Here is an 18,220-nt window from a genome sequence, read left to right as displayed (position 1 = left end):
TGTAGTCCACTTTAGAGAAATCTGCCTTAAAGAAAATTTCTTCTAGATTGCTAACTACAAAGTTAATGGTCCCAATTTTTTGAGATTCAGTGATCAAAAACTGAATTGTATCATTAGAGGATATCTTTCAATGGTCTGAGTGTTAGACAAGAAACCCCTATTCAACACGGAATTCAGTCTATTTTTCCCATATGGTCTTATGGAGGTAAAATGAAATGACATGTATGCCAATTATTTGAATGAACAAACATATCCTGAAAAGATATAATAGTTGGCATTTGTTTGTCTTTGTTACATTTTTTTAAAAAAATACTTCACAACCCATGTTTGGGTGGTGTTAGAGGTCTGTGTTATGGGGGCAGGATTGTATGTTTCAATGCATGTCTATGTCCAAACTTCTGAATTTTTTACAGTACCTTCCCAATTTACGGTATATCATCTTCGTATTTCATGCCACGTCCACCCATGCCAACATAATTAAGACACATTGAACAAACTTTCTGTTAGGCAGACCCCTTTCTTGTTCTCTGAACAAAATGGTGTCCTGCGCCTATTTCCCAAAATTGAAAGAAAATTCTTGTCCATCTTCCTTCCTCAAAACAGATGAAAAAAGATGAGTGCTTGTCTATGTATTCTCCTCTCTAGCTTTAGTGATAAATCAAAAATGTCTTGGGTTTAGTTGTGGGAGATATTTCTTATTCCTCTTTAAAGAGTTATTTTAATTGGATCTTTGGGCTGCCCTATATAACAAAGCCATTGCAACAGGATGCAGTTTTGGTTTCCCAGCCTTTCTTTGCCAAATACTTAAACATACTTCCGCCTTTTTTTTCCCCCTGGACTCTCTCCAAGCCATGAATGATCTGCCAAAAACTCAACCCACAGATTTCTCAGTTGTGCAGGGAGAAAAGAGAAGACAAGCAATCACTCTGTTCTCTCCTTAGGTAGCTAAAGTGTTCTGGAATGTTTGTGAGGGACAACCTCCAAATAATGGTTTGATAATTTAACAGGCTAATCTGCCTAGGAACACCTTCCATCCTCTGATTGCACAGGTTGCTTTCTTGCCTTTTTTTAAGGGAAGGAGTAAGTTTACTTCCGTCACCACCAACAAATCTAAGCTATTGATTAGGCAAGTGGCGTCTGTATGCCACCAGCATGAAATCTTTTATGTTTGTTACGCTTTGCCTTTTTGCTGCTTGTGATCCTGTGAACTGCCAAGGAGGTAATATATTCCATTTTAGCTTTGTGCTTTGTGCTGGGTAGGTTGTGTATGACAGCTGATGTTTCCTTCTATACGTTTCTTTAAAGTGCTTGCTTTTTTCACCCAGTTTCTTCTCTTCACCTCTGTTCCCTCTCGGTTGGTCTGTTGCATTTCTGTTTTTAGCGGTAAAAAATTAGCACTTTGTGGAGTTCACATTACCAGGAATTCCTAAACTGCTTGAAAGGCTTGTGTGAGGTTGAGTAAACAATGTACAGCACATTATAATGTCTGCTTTATTTGGTTCTCCATTATTGATATGTTTCATCCGGCTTTTAAATCCAAGAGTGTTAGAGTTGCTCTTCGTGTTTTGAAAAAACAAAAGAGGAAATAGAGCCTAAAAAATACATCGTTGCATAAGGTTGGCATATGCTAACTTGTACGTAGTGATACAATTTTTGAAATAGTTTCTGTAGAAGTTCAATATATAGGAGCCATAATTTCTGGGCAGGCAGGAGCTTAGGTGCATCTGTCCTGCAAATTGGAAGGATAAAGTTTTCCATAATATGAAAGAAAGTAAACCTACATTAGACGGAAAATATAAATATATGCTTCAGGAAATCAGCTGAGGACACGTGAAATTACTTGCTGAGGCTAAAGAAGCCTATTTTCTGGCTCTGAGTCAACTGTGAGTCAAAGAAGGCTGGCACAGTAAATTCAGATATGTAAATGAAGAGCAGGTACAAGCTTAAAAATGTCATAAGCTGGGAAAGTCCAAAGCAATCCTATATAATGACTATCTGAAACATCTTTTCTTTTCATACGATAATTATGGGATAATGATGGGATTTGCTAATGACACTGAACCTTCTGGAGAAAGAAATCCTGTAACAAAAAGAAATTGCTCAAAGAAGGATGAGTCCAGGCACTGGTTTCTTGTCCTTCTAGGTGATGTAATTTCGCAGTAAAATTTACATGGACATTACATGCAAAAAAAAAATAATGACAAGATTTCCCAGATTTCAGTTTCACAAATCTTTAGCAATCTCTATCTGGATAGAACAAGATAGATAGACCTTAGTAGTAGAAAACGTTGCAGCCAAGACTGAGGATATACCAGGTGGGAATTTACCCTTACCCCTTCTTCCCACTAATCTCATCCTGTTAGTTTCATTTATTGCAAAGAAGCAAAGGGGATTTCTTATTTTCAATATGACATGGAGCAGAAAAATAAAAAAGGGAAAAGGAAACACAGAGAGAGAGAGAGAGAGAGAGAGAGAGAGAGAGAGAGAGAGAGAGAGAGAGAGAAGAGAGAGAAAGAGAGAGAGAGAGAGGGAGGGAGGGAGGGAGGAAGGGAGAAAAAAAATCTTTTGCTGTAACTACCGGTACCAGCCAAGAGAAGTACAAATCCTACTCCCCAAATCTGTTTTTATACCTTTCGCTCAACTGGTCAACTTAAGTGAAAAAAGAAGCCACTGGGCCTTGCCCTTCCATTTAGCTTGGTAAAAGGAGGCATAGGGAGGGGTTGAAAGAGGCTGTTTCTCTGTCTTTTAAATATAAATATTCCTTTTTTCCCCATTGCATTTTATAGCAGGTTTGTACAATGTATTCTGGTCAGAACGCTCCTCTTTGCCTTCAGATTCAAAACTGAATTTGAGTTCATTCTCATTTCATTGAAGTTAAATATAGTTAATATAATTGCCTTTCAGTCCTGCACTTAAGTGACTTTTCTGTTTCATTAAAAATTAACATGTGGTAATAACTTTGGAGGATTTCCCTCAATTGGGAAACTCACGAGATCTGAGGCTGGGCCTCCACATCCTTCTGGATGGGGCAGGCTGAGGGACGGACAGTGATAGGCTTTGCAATCTCCTTTCTTTTGCTTTCATTTTTAAATCATTTTGCTGAATAGGCCTTCCATTGAAGAGTCAAGCTCCAAACATTCATACTTGTCATCTTTATTTCCCAAATAACTTCTCAACCTTGGGAACTTTTAAGATGTGTGGAACTGAACTCCCAGAACGCTCCAGCCAACATGGCTGGCTAGGGAAGTCAGGATCTTGAAGTCTACCATCTTAAAACTCCGAAGGTTCAGAAACACTGCTCTAAATTCTAGCATTGTGGGAAAAGAAAGCATCTGAACCTTGTTTTAAAAGAGCATACCCATCCTGGAAATCGTAAACATATTGACTGGAGAGCTTTGCTTTGTGAAAAGCTAACTTTTTTCTGGTTCCTTACATCTCTATTACAGAATAACAGAGTTTGAAGGGACCCTGGAAGGAAGACTCCCTGCTCAAGCAGGAAACCCCATATGATTCCAGACAAGGGGCAATCCAATCTCTTCTTAAAAACCTCCAACTTCTGGAGACTAGCCATTCCACTGATTGTTTTCACTGACAGGAAATTTCTCCTTAATTCTAGGCTACATGTGTCTCTTTGATAAGCTTCCATCTGTTATTTTTTGTCTTGCCCGCAGGTGTTTTGGAGAATAGGTCAACCCCTCTTCTCTTTGACAACTCCTTAAATATTGGAAGGTTACTATTACGTCACCAATAGTCCTTCTGTTTTTTAGATTTGTTGTTGTTAGTTGCGAAGTCGTGTTCAACCCATCGCGACCCTATGGACAATGTTCCTCCAGGCCTTCCTGTCCTCTACCATCTTCTGGAGTCCATCTAGGCTCACATCTACTGCTTCAGTGACTCCATCCAGCCACCTCATTCTCTGTCGTCCCCTTCTTCTATTGCCCTCAATCTTTCCCAGCATTAGGCTCTTCTCCAGTGAGTCCTTCCTTCTCATTAGGTGGCCAAAGTATTTGAGTTTTAGCTTCAGGATCTGGCCTTCTAAAGAGCAGTCAGGGTTGATCTCCTCTAGGACTGACCGGTTTGATCGCCTTGCAGTCCAAGGGACTCGCAGGAGTCTTCTCCAGCACCATAGTTCAAAGGCCTCAATTCTTTGGCACTCAGCCTTTCTTATGGTCCAACTTTCACTGCCATACATTGCAACTGGGAAGACCATTGTTGTTGTTAGCTGCGAAGTCGTGTCCGACCCATCGCGACCCTATGGACAACATTCTTCCAGGCCTTCCTGTCTTCTACCATCTTCTGGAGTCCATTTAAGCTCACGCCTACTGCTTCAGTGACTCCGTCCAGCCACCTCATTCTCTGTCGTCCCCTTCTTCTATTGCCCTCGATCTTTCCCAGCATTAGGCTCTTCTCCAGTGAGTCCTTCCTTCTCATTAGGTGGCCAAAGTATTTGAGTTTTAGCTTCAGGATCTGGCCTTCTAAAGAGCAGTCAGGATTGATCTCCTCTAGGACTGACCGGTTTGATCGCCTTGCAGTCCAAGGGACTCGCAGGAGTCTTCTCCAGCACCATAGTTCAAAGGCTTCAATTCTTTGGCGCTCAGCCTTTCTTATGGTCCAGCTTTCACTGCCATACATTGCAACTGGGAAGACCATTGTTGTTGTTAGCTGCGAAGTCGTGTCCGACCCATCGCGACCCTATGGACAACATTCCTCCAGGCCTTTCTGTCTTCTACCATCTTCTGGAGTCCATTTAAGCTCACGCCTACTGCTTCAGTGACTCCATCCAGCCACCTCATTCTCTGTCGTCCCCTTCTTCTATTGCCCTCGATCTTTCCCAGCATTAGGCTCTTCTCCAGTGAGTCCTTCCTTCTCATTAGGTGGCCAAAGTATTTGAGTTTTAGCTTCAGGATCTGGCCTTCTAAAGAGCAGTCAGGATTGATCTCCTCTAGGACTGACCGGTTTGATTGCCTTGCAGTCCAAGGGACTCGCAGGAGTCTTCTCCAGCACCATAGTTCAAAGGCCTCAATTCTTTGGCGCTCAGCCTTTCTTATGGTCCAACTTTCACTGCCATACATTGCAACTGGGAAGACCATAGCCTTGACTATACGCACTTTTGTTGACAGGGTGATGTCTCTGCTTTTTAGTGTGCTGTCTAGATTTGCCATGGCTTTCCTCCCCAGGAGCAAGCGTCTTTTAATTTCTTGGCTACAGTCCCCATCTGCAGTGATCTTGGAGCCCAGGAAAACAAAATCTGTCACTACCTCCATTTCTTCCCCATCTATTTGCCAGGAATTGAGAGGGCCAGATGCCATGATCTTGGTTTTCTTAATGTTTAGTTTCAACCCACGTTTTGCACTCTCCTTCTTCACCCGCAACAAGAGGCTCTTTAGTTCTTCTTCACTTTCTGCCATTAGAGTGGTATCATCTGCATATCTTAGGTTGTTGATGTTTCTTCCGGCAATCTTAATTCCAACTTTTGATTCATGTAGCCCTGCCTTTCTCATGATGTGCTCTGCATATACGTTAAATAGGCAAGGCGACAGTATACAGCCTTGCCGGACTCCTTTCCCAATTTTGTACCAATCAGTGGTTCCGTGTCCAGTTCTCACTGTTGCTTCTTGGCCCGCATATAGATTTCTCAAGAGACAAATAAGATGGTCTGGTATGCCCATCTCTTTAAGGACTTGCCAGAGTTTGTTATGATCCACACAATCAAAGGCTTTAGCATAGTCAATGAAGCAGAAGTAGATGTTTTTCTGGAACTCTCTAGCTTTCTCCATGATCCAGCGTATGTTAGCAATTTGATCTCTAGTTCCTCTGCCTCTTCGAAATCCTGCCTGTACTTCTGGTAGTTCTCGATCCACATACTGCTGGAGTCTAGCTTGTAGAATGTTAAGCATAACTTTACTAGCATGAGAAATGAGTGCAATGGTGCGATAGTTTGAACATTCTTTGGCACTGCCTTTCTTTGGAATTGGAATGTAAACTGATCTTTTCCAATCCTGTGGCCACTGTTGAGTTTTCCAAATTTGCTGGCAAATTGAGTGTAGCACTTTTACTGCATCGTCTTTTAAGATTTTGAATAGCTCAGCTGGAATACTGTCACCTCCACTAGCTTTGTTGTTGCTCAGCTTTTCTAAGGCCCACTTCACTTCACATTCTAGGATGTCTGGCTCGAGGTCAGTGACCACCTCATTGTGATTATCAGGGACGTTAAGCTCATTTTTGTATAGTTCTTCTGTGTAATTTTGCCACCTCTTCTTAATCTCTTCTGCCTGTTAGGTCCCTGCCATTTTGGTCCTTTATCATGCCCATTTTTGCATGAAACGTTCCTTTCATCTCTCCAATTTTCTTGAAAAGATCTCTGGTCCTCCCTATTCTATTGTTTTCTTCTATTTCTTTGCATTGTTCATTTAAGAAGGCATTCTTATCTCTTCTAGCTATTCTTTGGAATTCTGCATTTAATTGGGCATATCTTTCTTTTTCTCCCTTGCCTTTCGCTTCCCTCCTTTCCTCAGCTATTTGCAAAGCTTCCTCAGACAGCCATTTTGCTTTCTTGCATTTCTTTTTCTTTGGGATGGTTTTGGTTGCTACCTGTTGTACAATGTTGCGAACCTCTGTCCATAATTCTTCAGGCACTCTGTCTATTAGATCTAATTCCTTAAATCTATTTGTCACCTCTACTGTATATTCAACAGGGATATGATTTAATTCATACCTGACTGGCCTAGCGCTTTTCCCTACTTTCTTTAATTTAAGCCTAAACTTTGCAACAAGAAGCTCATGGTCTGAGCCACAGTCAGCTCCTGGTCTTGTTTTTACTGACTGTATAGAGCTTCTCCATCTTTGGCTGCAGAGCATATAGTCAATCTGATTTCTGTGTTGACCGTCTGGTGATGTCCATGTGTAAAGCCGTCTCTTGGGTTGTTGGAAAAGAGTGTTTGCTATGACCATTGTATTCTCTTGACAAAATTCTATCAGCCTGTGCCCTGCTTCATTTTGTACTCCAAGGCCAAACTTGCCTGTTATTCCAGTTATCTTTTGGCTTCCTACTTTAGCATTCCAATCCCCCATGATGATAAGGACATCATTTTTGGGTGTTAGTTCTATAAGGTGCTGTAGGGCTTCATAGAACCGGTCAATTTCATAGAACTGGTCAATTTCAGCCCTTTTTTAGATTAGACATACCCAATTCCTGCAGCTGTTCATCATATATTTTAACTTCCAGTCCTCTAATCATCATTGTTGCTCTTCTCTGCACTCTTTCTGGAGTCTCAATATCTTTTTTGTCTTGTACTGACCAGAACTGGAGACAAGTATAGTCTTACCAAGGCAATATATAGTGGTAATAATACTTCACTTGATCTTGATATTCTTCTTCTGTTGATGCAGCCTAGGACTGCATTGGCTTTTTTGGCAGTTGCAGCACATTGTTGGCTTATACTTAAGTGGATGTCAACTAGGACTCCTAGAACTCTCTCACAGTTACTGCTGTCGAGCCACATACCCCATATTCCATACCCGTGCATTTGGTTTTTCTTGTCTAAATGTAAAACCTTACTTTTCTCACTATTGAATTGGACTTTGTTGTATAGAGTCTAGTGTTCAAGTGAATTTGTCTAGAGTAGATAGATGTTGTCTTACCATTTTCTTGCCTATTTTGATTTGTATAATCTGTCTTTTATGATGATGCTTTTGGTAGGATGGACCATTTTTTCCTTTTATGTAAAGGCAGATACAAAGAATGAATTAAGCAGTTCCACTTCCCTCCTGTTGCTCATCACCTCCTTGCCGTCTTCTTGAGTTGTTTTCCCCTTTAACATTTTCATCCATGGAATTCTTCCCAAGCTCTTTCTGTTTGTTGAAGTCAAATCTCTTAAAGTCTAACTGCTGATTTGACTTTGTTGAATTGCTTGTGCCTATATTTTGTTGAATTCTGGTATGACATGGTCACTTTCTCCCAAAGTTCCTGCAAGTTCAACCCCCTCTCTCATTTCATCTTGGTTGGTAAGAATTAAGTTCAGAGTAGTTGACCCTCTAACTGACTCCTCTGCCTTTTGGGTGACAACACTGTCTGCTAGTTCTTCAGGAACCAGTTTGATTTCCCACTAGATGCAGAGTTTGTCTCTCAATTGATGTTAGGGTAGTTAAAGCTCTCCTTTACTATTGGATGTGCTTCCTGCAGAACTTAGCTAACTGATAGCAAAAAGTTCATCTTCTTCCTCTGGTTGGTTGATCAGTCTGTACACTTCTGGCAATGTCATTCCTTTTCCCTTTTATATTAACCCAAATGTATTTTATATTAACCCAAATGTATTAAAGAAGGTTTTAATCCTTGTTTTTTTGGCACTTCTATAGAGGTGCAGTTATTTCTTATATGTGTAAAATGCAACACCACCTCCTCTTTTGTTAGATCTGTTTCTTTTGAACAATTTAAATCTCTAGCAGTACGTTCCAGTCATAGATTTCATCCCACCAAGTTTTGGAAATGGCAACAATGTCATATCTGCCCTCATGTAATAGAACTTCAAGTTCACCCTATTTGATCCTCATACTTTGAGTATTAGTGTATAGGCATTTGAGTCTTATGTTTGCTTCCTATATCTCCTGTCTTGTATTTCAGTTGTTTGATTGGCATGAGGTTTATGCTTTGGATTAGATCCTAAAATTTGGTTTCCCTCCCCCTCCAGTTTTAATTTAAAGCCCCCAGGATAAGCCAAGCCAGCTGATTTCCTAAAACGTTATTCCCTGTTTGTGTAAAGTGTAGCCAATCCCCTGCCAGCAGCCCTTCAGGTAGGTATTGTAGACAGTGGTGTAGGAACCCAAAGTTCTCTCAATGGCACCATTAGGGCACGATGTTTATTAAGCCAGTTCAAAGTTCCCACAAATGAATCAGATTTCAAGATTGCTTAAACAAACAAGAGTCTTTTTTAAAAAAGTTATCTAGAAGGTATTCTAAACAATAATTTCTCATATAAACCTTAATCTGTCTATTTCCTATACAGATATTTCTGTAAGTCTTCTTAATGATACTTGAAAAACCAGAAATTATAATGTCATTGTTCTGTAGAATAGACTGGGTACTCACAAAATATAATAGAAGAAATAAATATCTAAATCATTTTTTCCTTGTGCCAAAAAAATGATAGAGTTTTATCCATGTATAGTAGTCACCCGCGGTTCTTGATTTAAAGTTGATCTTTATATTTTTATGCTTTAAATGTATAATGGTCAGATGCAAAACAAAAAGGATTCCTGTATCTTTAACAGTGGAGTAAAAATTTCACTTGGTGGACAGAAGTCCTGTCTTCATTGGCATTTGCCTACCAATGTAAAGTTTGATATCTCTTCTATGACATGCTGCATATTGTACATGAATAGGTGCATTCTGTCAACCTCTTGTTCATCAAATGGCTATAACAGGCAACTTGTGGGGCCTTAAATTGACAGCAACAGACATTTTGATACTTCTCTTTTTGAAAAGTTTCTAAAGTTAACATTAGTCATGAACATTCATGAAAGTGAATGTAACACTGTAACTGAATTCCCATTGCATACCAAGTCAGAAACCAGAGTTGCAAACTAGAAATCAATTCACACAGTATGGTAAGCTAAAGCTGAAAATATATCAATATCACATTACACCTTAGCTCAGTGAATAAACAAGGTCATATATGTTCTCAATTGATTTTTTTTAAATTTCTACTGCTGGGTTCTCATTGATTTAAACACAAATACCTTCACTAACACACACACACAAAATAGCTGAAAACTAATGGAAGTTTGTACGAGATGCTGAAAGTGAAAAATCAAATTTTAAGCTTATTGGAGAAAAAAGAGAGCAATTTGATTCATAAAGAATAATCTTATGCATATTTACTCAAAAATAAGAGTAATAGGACTTATTTTCTAACAGCTCTGATCTGGCAATCATATATGCAAATGAACTCTAAATAGAATCATTTAGATTTATTAGGGTTTCATGTTTCATGGAAATTGGGTATAACATTACAGCCAGATTCATCATGTGGTATTGTGTTCTGTGCATATTAATTTATAAGAAATAATAAATTCAGTGGAATTTATTGGAAAATCAGATGACAGCTGCAGAATGGTGTCAACTGTGATCATCTTTTAATTTTGTTTATTTATTATTGCTTAGCTATTTATGCTCATAGCTTGTTCAAATAGGCATAGTATGATGGAGATATATGTGTGTGTCCGTAATACATATACATATACATATACATATACATATACATATACATATACATATACATATACATATACATATACATATGAGTCCTGCTTTTGCAAATCCAGAAATAATTTTTCTGCAACTTATTTAATTTTACCTAATTGGAATGCTTCATTTCTCTTGTACCATCTGTCTTTCATTTGTCCTTTTATTTAGAAGTATGGTTACATAAAACGATACATTGATGCAAAACGTACAATTTCATATCAATATGATTTCATCAAACTCTAGGGGTTCAATTTCCACTATTCTATTTCCTAACTTTATCATCAACCTATATGATAATGTGTAACTCTTAACCGGGAGTTAAATTGTTACACATTTAAAATGATAGAGCTGCACTTGTAAAAAAGTAACTCAGCATTGTGGAAAAAACTAAGTAGACTGGCTTTGTGAGCCCATGAGAATGTTTCAGAATGGCTTTAAAATCCTGTACATATTTACTTGGAAGTAAATCCCAGTAAGCTCAGTGAAATTCCTGAATTAGTGAATTTAGGGCAGAACTTTTAATAATTAGATAGCCCTATGTTTTGGAGTCTTATGAAACTTGATGTTCATTAGTATGAGTTTTTCTTTTCTTTTCTGCTATCTGTATTCTGATATTTTATGTTAATGGGGGTGTCAAACTGCTGGCCCACGGGCCGGATGCGTCATCAAGAAACTGCGCCCACCCCTTTGCTGTAAATGGAGAAAAAGCTCCGATACGTCGCACGACGTCACGTGACGTCACGAGTTTGACATATCAACTTGGCAAGGTTAAGATGTATGGATTTCAATTTTCAGAATTCCTCAGCCAGCTGAACAAGATTGAAAATACTGTCCTGAATATTAATTAATCCACATAATATAGAGACAGCAAAATTTTCTTGTTGGTTATCTTAGAGCTACCATATTCTGGTTACAAAAATCCAGAGGACTGTGAGATGGCAGCAAACAGATGCAGAAAATTAAGATTCCAAGATGCTTTCTGAAAGGTAGACATTTTTGTATCGTTCTGCTTCATTGTCCAAGATATTTGTATCCTAGAAATGATAGCACTAATGAACTGTTGCTAATGGAAAGAGGTTTTGGCAGGACTCTTGCAGAAAGACAGAGTTCCAGTAGCTGTTTCTTCAAAAGAAACAACACATTTTATGGTGTTTAAAACATTCATCATGATGTCAGACCTGGCCACCAAATGCCATTTTGTTTTTACCAATGGACATTGTGCATTGTAACATCAGCCAATATCATACAGAGTTGTCAATTATTATTTAGGCAAAGGTTCCAGGCTACAAACAACTGCAAGAGATAAATAAATAAAGTAGATGAGACTTTACTATTGGATCACTATGCTGAGCAAAGTTTCATTTTTTTGCCAGCCTTGAAGACATGGGAATAGCCTTATCAAGAATTGGCAGAACTTACTTGTATTTTTATTAAAACAAACATTTTTGTTCTCCAAATGCCTCTAATTTGGTACATCTTTTCTCTATTTGTTCTTTGGTTATTTTACATTATCTGGATGTTAATGAACAATCGCTTAGAATCGTTTGAGATTGGATGCAAAATCAAGATTGATAGAGAACAAAGTAGACGACTTTTCAATTTGTTTTAAGTTTATAATTTTACAAAAGGAGGATACAGAGCATCTTTTCCTTTCACAGTTGTGCACAAGGATGACTTTTCAGAGCCAAAAGGCATGAAGAAAAAAAACACCCTCTTTCATCGGAAAAATCCATTTATCCGCATAATTACTAATTACTTAATTACATTAAGTACTGAGCTTTTCAGCATCTGGCTGTTCCAGAGCTTTCACATTTAGTGCTTACCTTTTCTGAATTGGATCTCATCAAATTGAACTAAGGTCTAATCCCCTATTTTCAACAATGTAAAAAAATAAAAATAAGATAGAGTTCTATTTTAAAAAAATACAGGCAAGATGCAAAATGTCAAGAGAGAACTTTGGACTGTTTTCCGTGACTATTCAAGTCTAGCATTAACTATGACAGAACAATCTGCTGCTGTATTAACTGAAGTAGAGGTTTTATTTGCTTTTAGAATTCCTCCAAAGTTTCAGGATTACAGAGGATTATCCAGAATGACACTACTGATAATGGAAAAGAATTACTAGTTTGCACTTTTCTTCTCCATCTTCAGACAATTCTCTGTTTTCTCAAAACTGCACGTGGAGAAAGCCGGTCCTGCTTTAGAGACTGGACTGTGGTTCTGAAGAGAGCCTGTGTGAATTGCTCAGAATCTGAAGTTTAAAGAATCGGAGTGCTTAATCAAATAAATATATTCAAAAGCTATAAAAAGCACATCTACAGTTAGAATGTTTAGCTCAGGGGTGTCCAACTGTGGGATTTTAAGACTTATGGACTTCAATTCCCAGAATTCCATGGCTGGCTGAGGAATTCTGGGAGTTGAGGTTCACAAGGCTTAAAGTTGCCAGGGTTTAGATTTTAAACTCTTAGTTAGGGCTTTACACAAAACGGAAACCCCGTCACCGAGGCTTCTAAATTCAAAAGGACCAGGGACTAGAGTCACTTTTAGCAAATCAGGTCTGTTTTCCCAATTATCACAATCACTTTTGAAACTGCCTAATTATTTTGAGAGATTGCGGAATTGGGAAGGACAGATGTAGTTTATTTTCAGGGTGAGGCAAAGGTTGGGTATTTTTCCAAGCAAGATTGTTGTGTGGGCAGCAAAACACAACTGGGCTGGGCCAAGTAGTCATAATATTGCAAAACAATGCAAACATTTCCTTCAGAAAGAGATTTGTCAAAAATTTGCTCAGTAGGTTTCAATATGCCATCTACAATAAAAAACATTTTTTTTACATGAAAGTCAAGAGAAGAGATTACTTTCCTGACTCCCATTTAGCGATATAAACAGGGAGCAAACCCCACACTCGGTAGCACTGATGATGTTACGTGGTTGGGTAATGAAACAACTGCAAGCGAACAACCAAAGTCAGACAGCACCAAGCACCCCACAAAATATGTATTTACCATAATCTTGCATTAATTCCTTTTCTTCATAGTTAACAGGAGGCTTGAGCCATGGCTGCAAGGCATAATTGCCGTTACAGTTTTTTTGGTTTTGGCAATGATTGCCTTTATCATCAACAAATTATGGTGCCAGGATAAAAAGTAAGTGCTGATTTTTCTTTCCCTTATGTGGCATTTCATTTGGTTTTATTCTATATAAGTCTGTTGGGTCACGAGATGTGTGATTGACTCCTCGTTTTCCTAAAATAAAGTGGCTGCAGAGGCCATTAAACTGAAGTGAAAGTATTAAGGGAATAAGGTCCCAATGGTGCTTTTTTCCAAAAGGCAGTTAGATTTTCTTGTTTTTTTCCCCCCTTTGAAAATATTTTGCTTCTCATCTAAGAAGCTTCTTCATCTTCTTCTTAGATGAAAAACAAAAAAATTTCAAAGGGGAAAAAACCCCAAGAAAGTCCAGTTGCCTTTTGGAAAAATCACCTTTGGCCTTGATGATTGAGAATCTCCATAACTTGAGGGAATAAGGGTTAATAATCTTTTTTAGAGTGGTGCTGGAGAAGACTCCTGCGAGTTCATTGGACTGCAAGGCGATCAAACCGGTCAGTCCGAGAGGAGATCAACCCTGACTGCTCTTTAGAAGGCCAGATCCTGAAGCTAAAACTCAAATACTCTGGCCACCTAATGAGAAGGAAGGACTCACTGGAGAAGAGCCTAATGCTGGGAAAGATTGAGGGCAATAGAAGAAGGGGACGACAGAGAATGAGGTGGCTGGATGGAGTCATTGAAGCAGTAGGCGTGAGCTTTAAATGGACTCCAGAAGATGATAGAGGACAGGAAGGCCTGGAGGAACATTGTCCATGGGGTCGGGATGGGTCGGACATGACTTCGCAACTAACAACAACAAAGAGTTTTCTCAAAGCAGTTTATGCCCAATCTTGTGTTTATATTACTCTGCTGGAAATGAAGGGGGGGGGGAGAAGCAGATTTCTGAATATTTTATCCTGTGTGATTGAAATTAGGAAAATGATTTCCCAATTATTTAAGAGTAGTAAGAGTAAACTGGTTCCATGGCCTGGGCTGGATTCCTTTCTCCTTTCTCATAGTTTCCTCCTAATAGAAAGTGAGATCTCCCAATGCCACATCTGTTTTAGCTATGGCTACAAGATCTGGCTACAAAAAGTCCAGATGGATTTGCTATCACATTTTAGTAAAGACTTAGATTTTATATATTTGTAATAGTTGTTCGGAATTTTGCAGTCCAAATTTGGTATAGTATTGGGTTATGCAACTGAGGCCTTTCTTCTAGAAATCAGATACATACAAATTGCATACCAAATCTTGTGGAGCAACGATGGCTTCACATATCAAATGTAATACTTCAGTCTGCAGATTAACTAATTAATTAACACAGAAGATCTGAAGTGTGTGTCAGAAGTCCTCATCCAATTTGTAATCTTAGTCAGCTGAGATGCAACTTTGTTATTGATTACACCATTGTGTCATCCCTAGGATTATGGAATTATTGTTTTTTTTCATTCCATTAATGTTATTTATGATGTAAGCTTAACACTCTTGGGCTCTGTCTTATAACATTCAAAAATAAAGAAATATGATCTTCAGCTGAAAGAACTATATGCATGGATTGCCTCTCCAATTCATCATTATGCTCCTTCTAATTGCTTCTGCAGTGATTCCAAAGAAGAAGATAAACAAGTGTCCTTCATGAATGGGAATACTAAAGAGTCCATCATTTCTAATGGAATGGAAGGAACATATTCAGCAACTGCAGCAGACTTCAGGTTAGAGTTGTTTTCTAAACTATTTAAAAGAATAACAATGCCCTTCCAGGAACACCTGCACAAGTAAATCCTATAGTGTTCAATGGGGCTTATTCTAAAGAAAGTGAACGCCAGATGTCAGCCTACTTCTGAAAACAAAGTGCCATTCTGATTTGGTTGTGACAACTTGTCCTTGATTTATCATTTTCTTTCTGTTTCACTGCCAGTTAACTATCTATCATAACTGGGTCTGTCTGACAATGTGATCAATAATGACTGATCAATGAAAAGTTTCACAAGTTTGTGTTTTACTTATTTGTTTCCTTTAGCTGTTAATCTGGCTATGTGTTTAACCAGCAACCCTGAAATGCTTCACTTCTGAAATCTGTAGGAAAAAAAACAAATTGATTTATGGATACATTAACTCTCTGAGACCATTTGGGAATCTGAAATGATGTAGGGGTTTCCGGCTTGAGCAGGGGGTTAGACTAGAAGACCTCTAAGGTCCCTTCCAGCTCTCTTATTTTGTTATTTAGAACATGGAGTTGGTCTTTTTCCAAGGAAACAATTCTATTAGGTTAACCATGAACAGGTATTATCCCTGTGAGATTGTCCAGATAAGAAGCATAACCGGGACTACTAGAAAGGGTCCCTTGTGAAATCTTTCCCATGCCCTCCTTCCATCTAAGAGGTGAGTCCAGTCTCTGGCTCTCTCTTCTGTCTCCCAAGGTCATCCCCACATATCATTACATCAGAAGCAGCAAGTGGTTGTATCAGTGATTTAAAAAAAAGTATGGCTTTTCCAGGATAATGGATTAAGAGCATTTGCTCACCCATACCCAATACTGCAAATACCAATTATGCCCATATTTTACTTCCACCCAATCACTGCTCTTTGAAGGAAGGGAGGGATCATATGACCAGGACACTACCATGAATATCAATGGGGCTATCTCTCAAATTAGGAGAAGAAATTGGAGGGAGACCAATGCTTGGTATCCTTGAACATAGGATGAGTGCCAAATAATACATAACTAATACCTATTCTTTTTCTAATATTTCAGGTGTGAAGAAGGCCCTCATGTCTATGAAAACCAAATTGAGTTTCAGTGTGACACCATAACTGAATGTCATACCGAAAATCATGTAGAAGATCTTACCACAAATATGTAACATCATTTTGTTATTTATTCCTATATTTTAAAACCTCCCTATAATATAGATTCCTTACAAGATAAGTCCACATCATTTATTTGGTATTGTTTTAATCAATTTGACCAGTTTATTCAAAGGCTAACTAAGTTGGGAGGCATATTAACATTTTTGCATTGGATTTACTTGTCTAAGTTCTGCACATGTCCGACAGGTACAATTAATTGGCACATAGTATTCCCTCATATGTTTTTTCACCAAAGGGAACTCACTAACCTATTTTATTCTATTTTAATTTCCTTTTTGTATATCTTTGTACTTTATAATTTTTGCAAGTCTGGTGTCACAGATGGTCCACAAGCTCATTTTCAGGACCTCTGCAAATCAGTGTTGTGTTCCTTTTTACCAAGGAATTTCTTGGTTGAAAATTATTTTTCTTCTTGGTAAAAGATTTTATTTTATTTTTTCAAACACATGGATAGTGTTATTAACAAAGGTGAAGGCATGGTGGTAGTATTCCAATTGCTTCCATTTCATTTTTTTTATTCTTGTTTTAGAGTCACCATAAGAACATCTTTTTAGATGAGGCTGAAATGATTTCTGTATAAAATTCTCGTACATAAATTTTCAGTTTTTCTTTTTTTATCTGCATTAAACAAATTGAAAAATTCATTACATATGAGCATATATAATTGCTTGTTACTTTTCTAATAAAATTTGTGAATCAAAAAAGGTGCTACCAGACTCCTGATTTTTTCGCTTAGCATAGACAAATATGGTTTTTCTCCTACAAAATTAACTGTTCAGAATCCTTTGAGAATCTCAACAAATTTGTAGGTAAGATTACCCAGTAGACCAAAACCAGACACTCCACGTTTTTGCTTACCATTTCCACAGTCCCATGCCACTGGTCATATGGGTTGATATGGTTGGCACAGTGGTGAGAATGCAGTATTACAAGCTAATTCTGCCCACATCCTGGAGTTTGATCCTGATGGGCTCAAGGTGACTCAGCCTTCCATTCTTCTGATAAAATGAGGACCCAGATTGTTTGGGGGCAATGTGCTGACATTGTAAACTGCCCATACAATACTGTAAGGCATTATAGGGCAATATATACCAGTAAGTTTAAATGCTAGCTTTTTTAGTGCTAGTGCTATTGATATAATTTGAAGCCCAAGAATACCTGGAGGATATCAGGTTACCAATCCCTCACAATGCTATAATTGGATCTTCCAAAGGCCTTTGATAAGAGCTCCCCTGAAGACTTTTGAGTAGACTTAGAATTTATGAGATAAAAACAAAATCCCCTTGCAGATCAACAATATTATGCTCTTCTCTAAAGAATGTAAATGGACACTTCCCATAATGATATAAACAGTATGGTTCCCCAAGAAAGTAGAAATATGTAGCTTATTTCTATATGATTTATTGTTGGGTGCTCAGTTGTCTTGTCATATCTTATAAACAAGTCTAATATGAAACCTAATTTGGTTGGATTTAATTTTGAAGGACTAGAGAGTCATCGTGTGTGAGTTGGACAGCTATAAACATTTGTTTAATGAATTTATTTTTCACATTTTTGTACTATCCATCTCCCACCCCCTCCCCCAGAATGTGACTCTGGGTCGTATACACCAAAGTATTAAAATATAAAAAAGTATATAAAAGTTAAAAAAATTACAGAGAGGAGATAAAAACAACATTAAAATTAATTAAAAGGAGAAGGGAGGGCCTCTCGGGGCACTAGTCAGCTCCACAGGTGTGCATTCCCCGTGCAAGACTGCAAAGCCATGTTTTAACTCCTTTTCAGAAGGCCAAGATAGTGGAGGCCTGTTTCAACTCCAAGAGAGGGATAAATATTCTTCAGGATGAGGGCAGAGGAAGCTCTCTTCCTGGATCCCACCAGTTGAAGTTCTTTAGGTGATAGGGTCTGAAACATATCTTCCTTGCTTGGCCTGGGCCAATATAAAGGCATGCAGATGGTTCCATGGAAATGAATGAATAAAAAATAAATAAAAATAGAGAAAACATTACAATATATAGCT

General features: G+C 38.2%; 1 protein-coding gene across 1 annotated transcript; it reads left to right on the top strand.

Annotated features, from left to right (window-relative positions):
- The first annotated feature begins 904 nt into the window (after positions 1 to 904).
- PDZK1IP1 (PDZK1 interacting protein 1) lies at positions 905 to 16,990 on the top strand. The gene is made up of 4 exons (XM_081325750.1): positions 905 to 1,219; positions 13,281 to 13,389; positions 14,931 to 15,041; positions 16,085 to 16,990. The coding sequence occupies exons 1-4, from the start codon at positions 1,153 to 1,155 to the stop codon at positions 16,191 to 16,193; spliced, it is 396 nt and encodes a 131-aa protein (XP_081181876.1). The 5' UTR covers positions 905 to 1,152; the 3' UTR covers positions 16,194 to 16,990.
- Positions 16,991 to 18,220: the final 1,230 nt, after the last annotated feature.

The sequence above is a fragment of the Vipera berus genome (assembly GCF_964194415.1).
Source record: "Vipera berus genome assembly, chromosome: 3".
NCBI lineage: Eukaryota > Metazoa > Chordata > Lepidosauria > Squamata > Viperidae > Vipera > Vipera berus.
The sequence above is the reverse complement of the archived record's forward strand: the minus strand, read 5'-3'. Positions and strand labels throughout refer to the sequence as shown.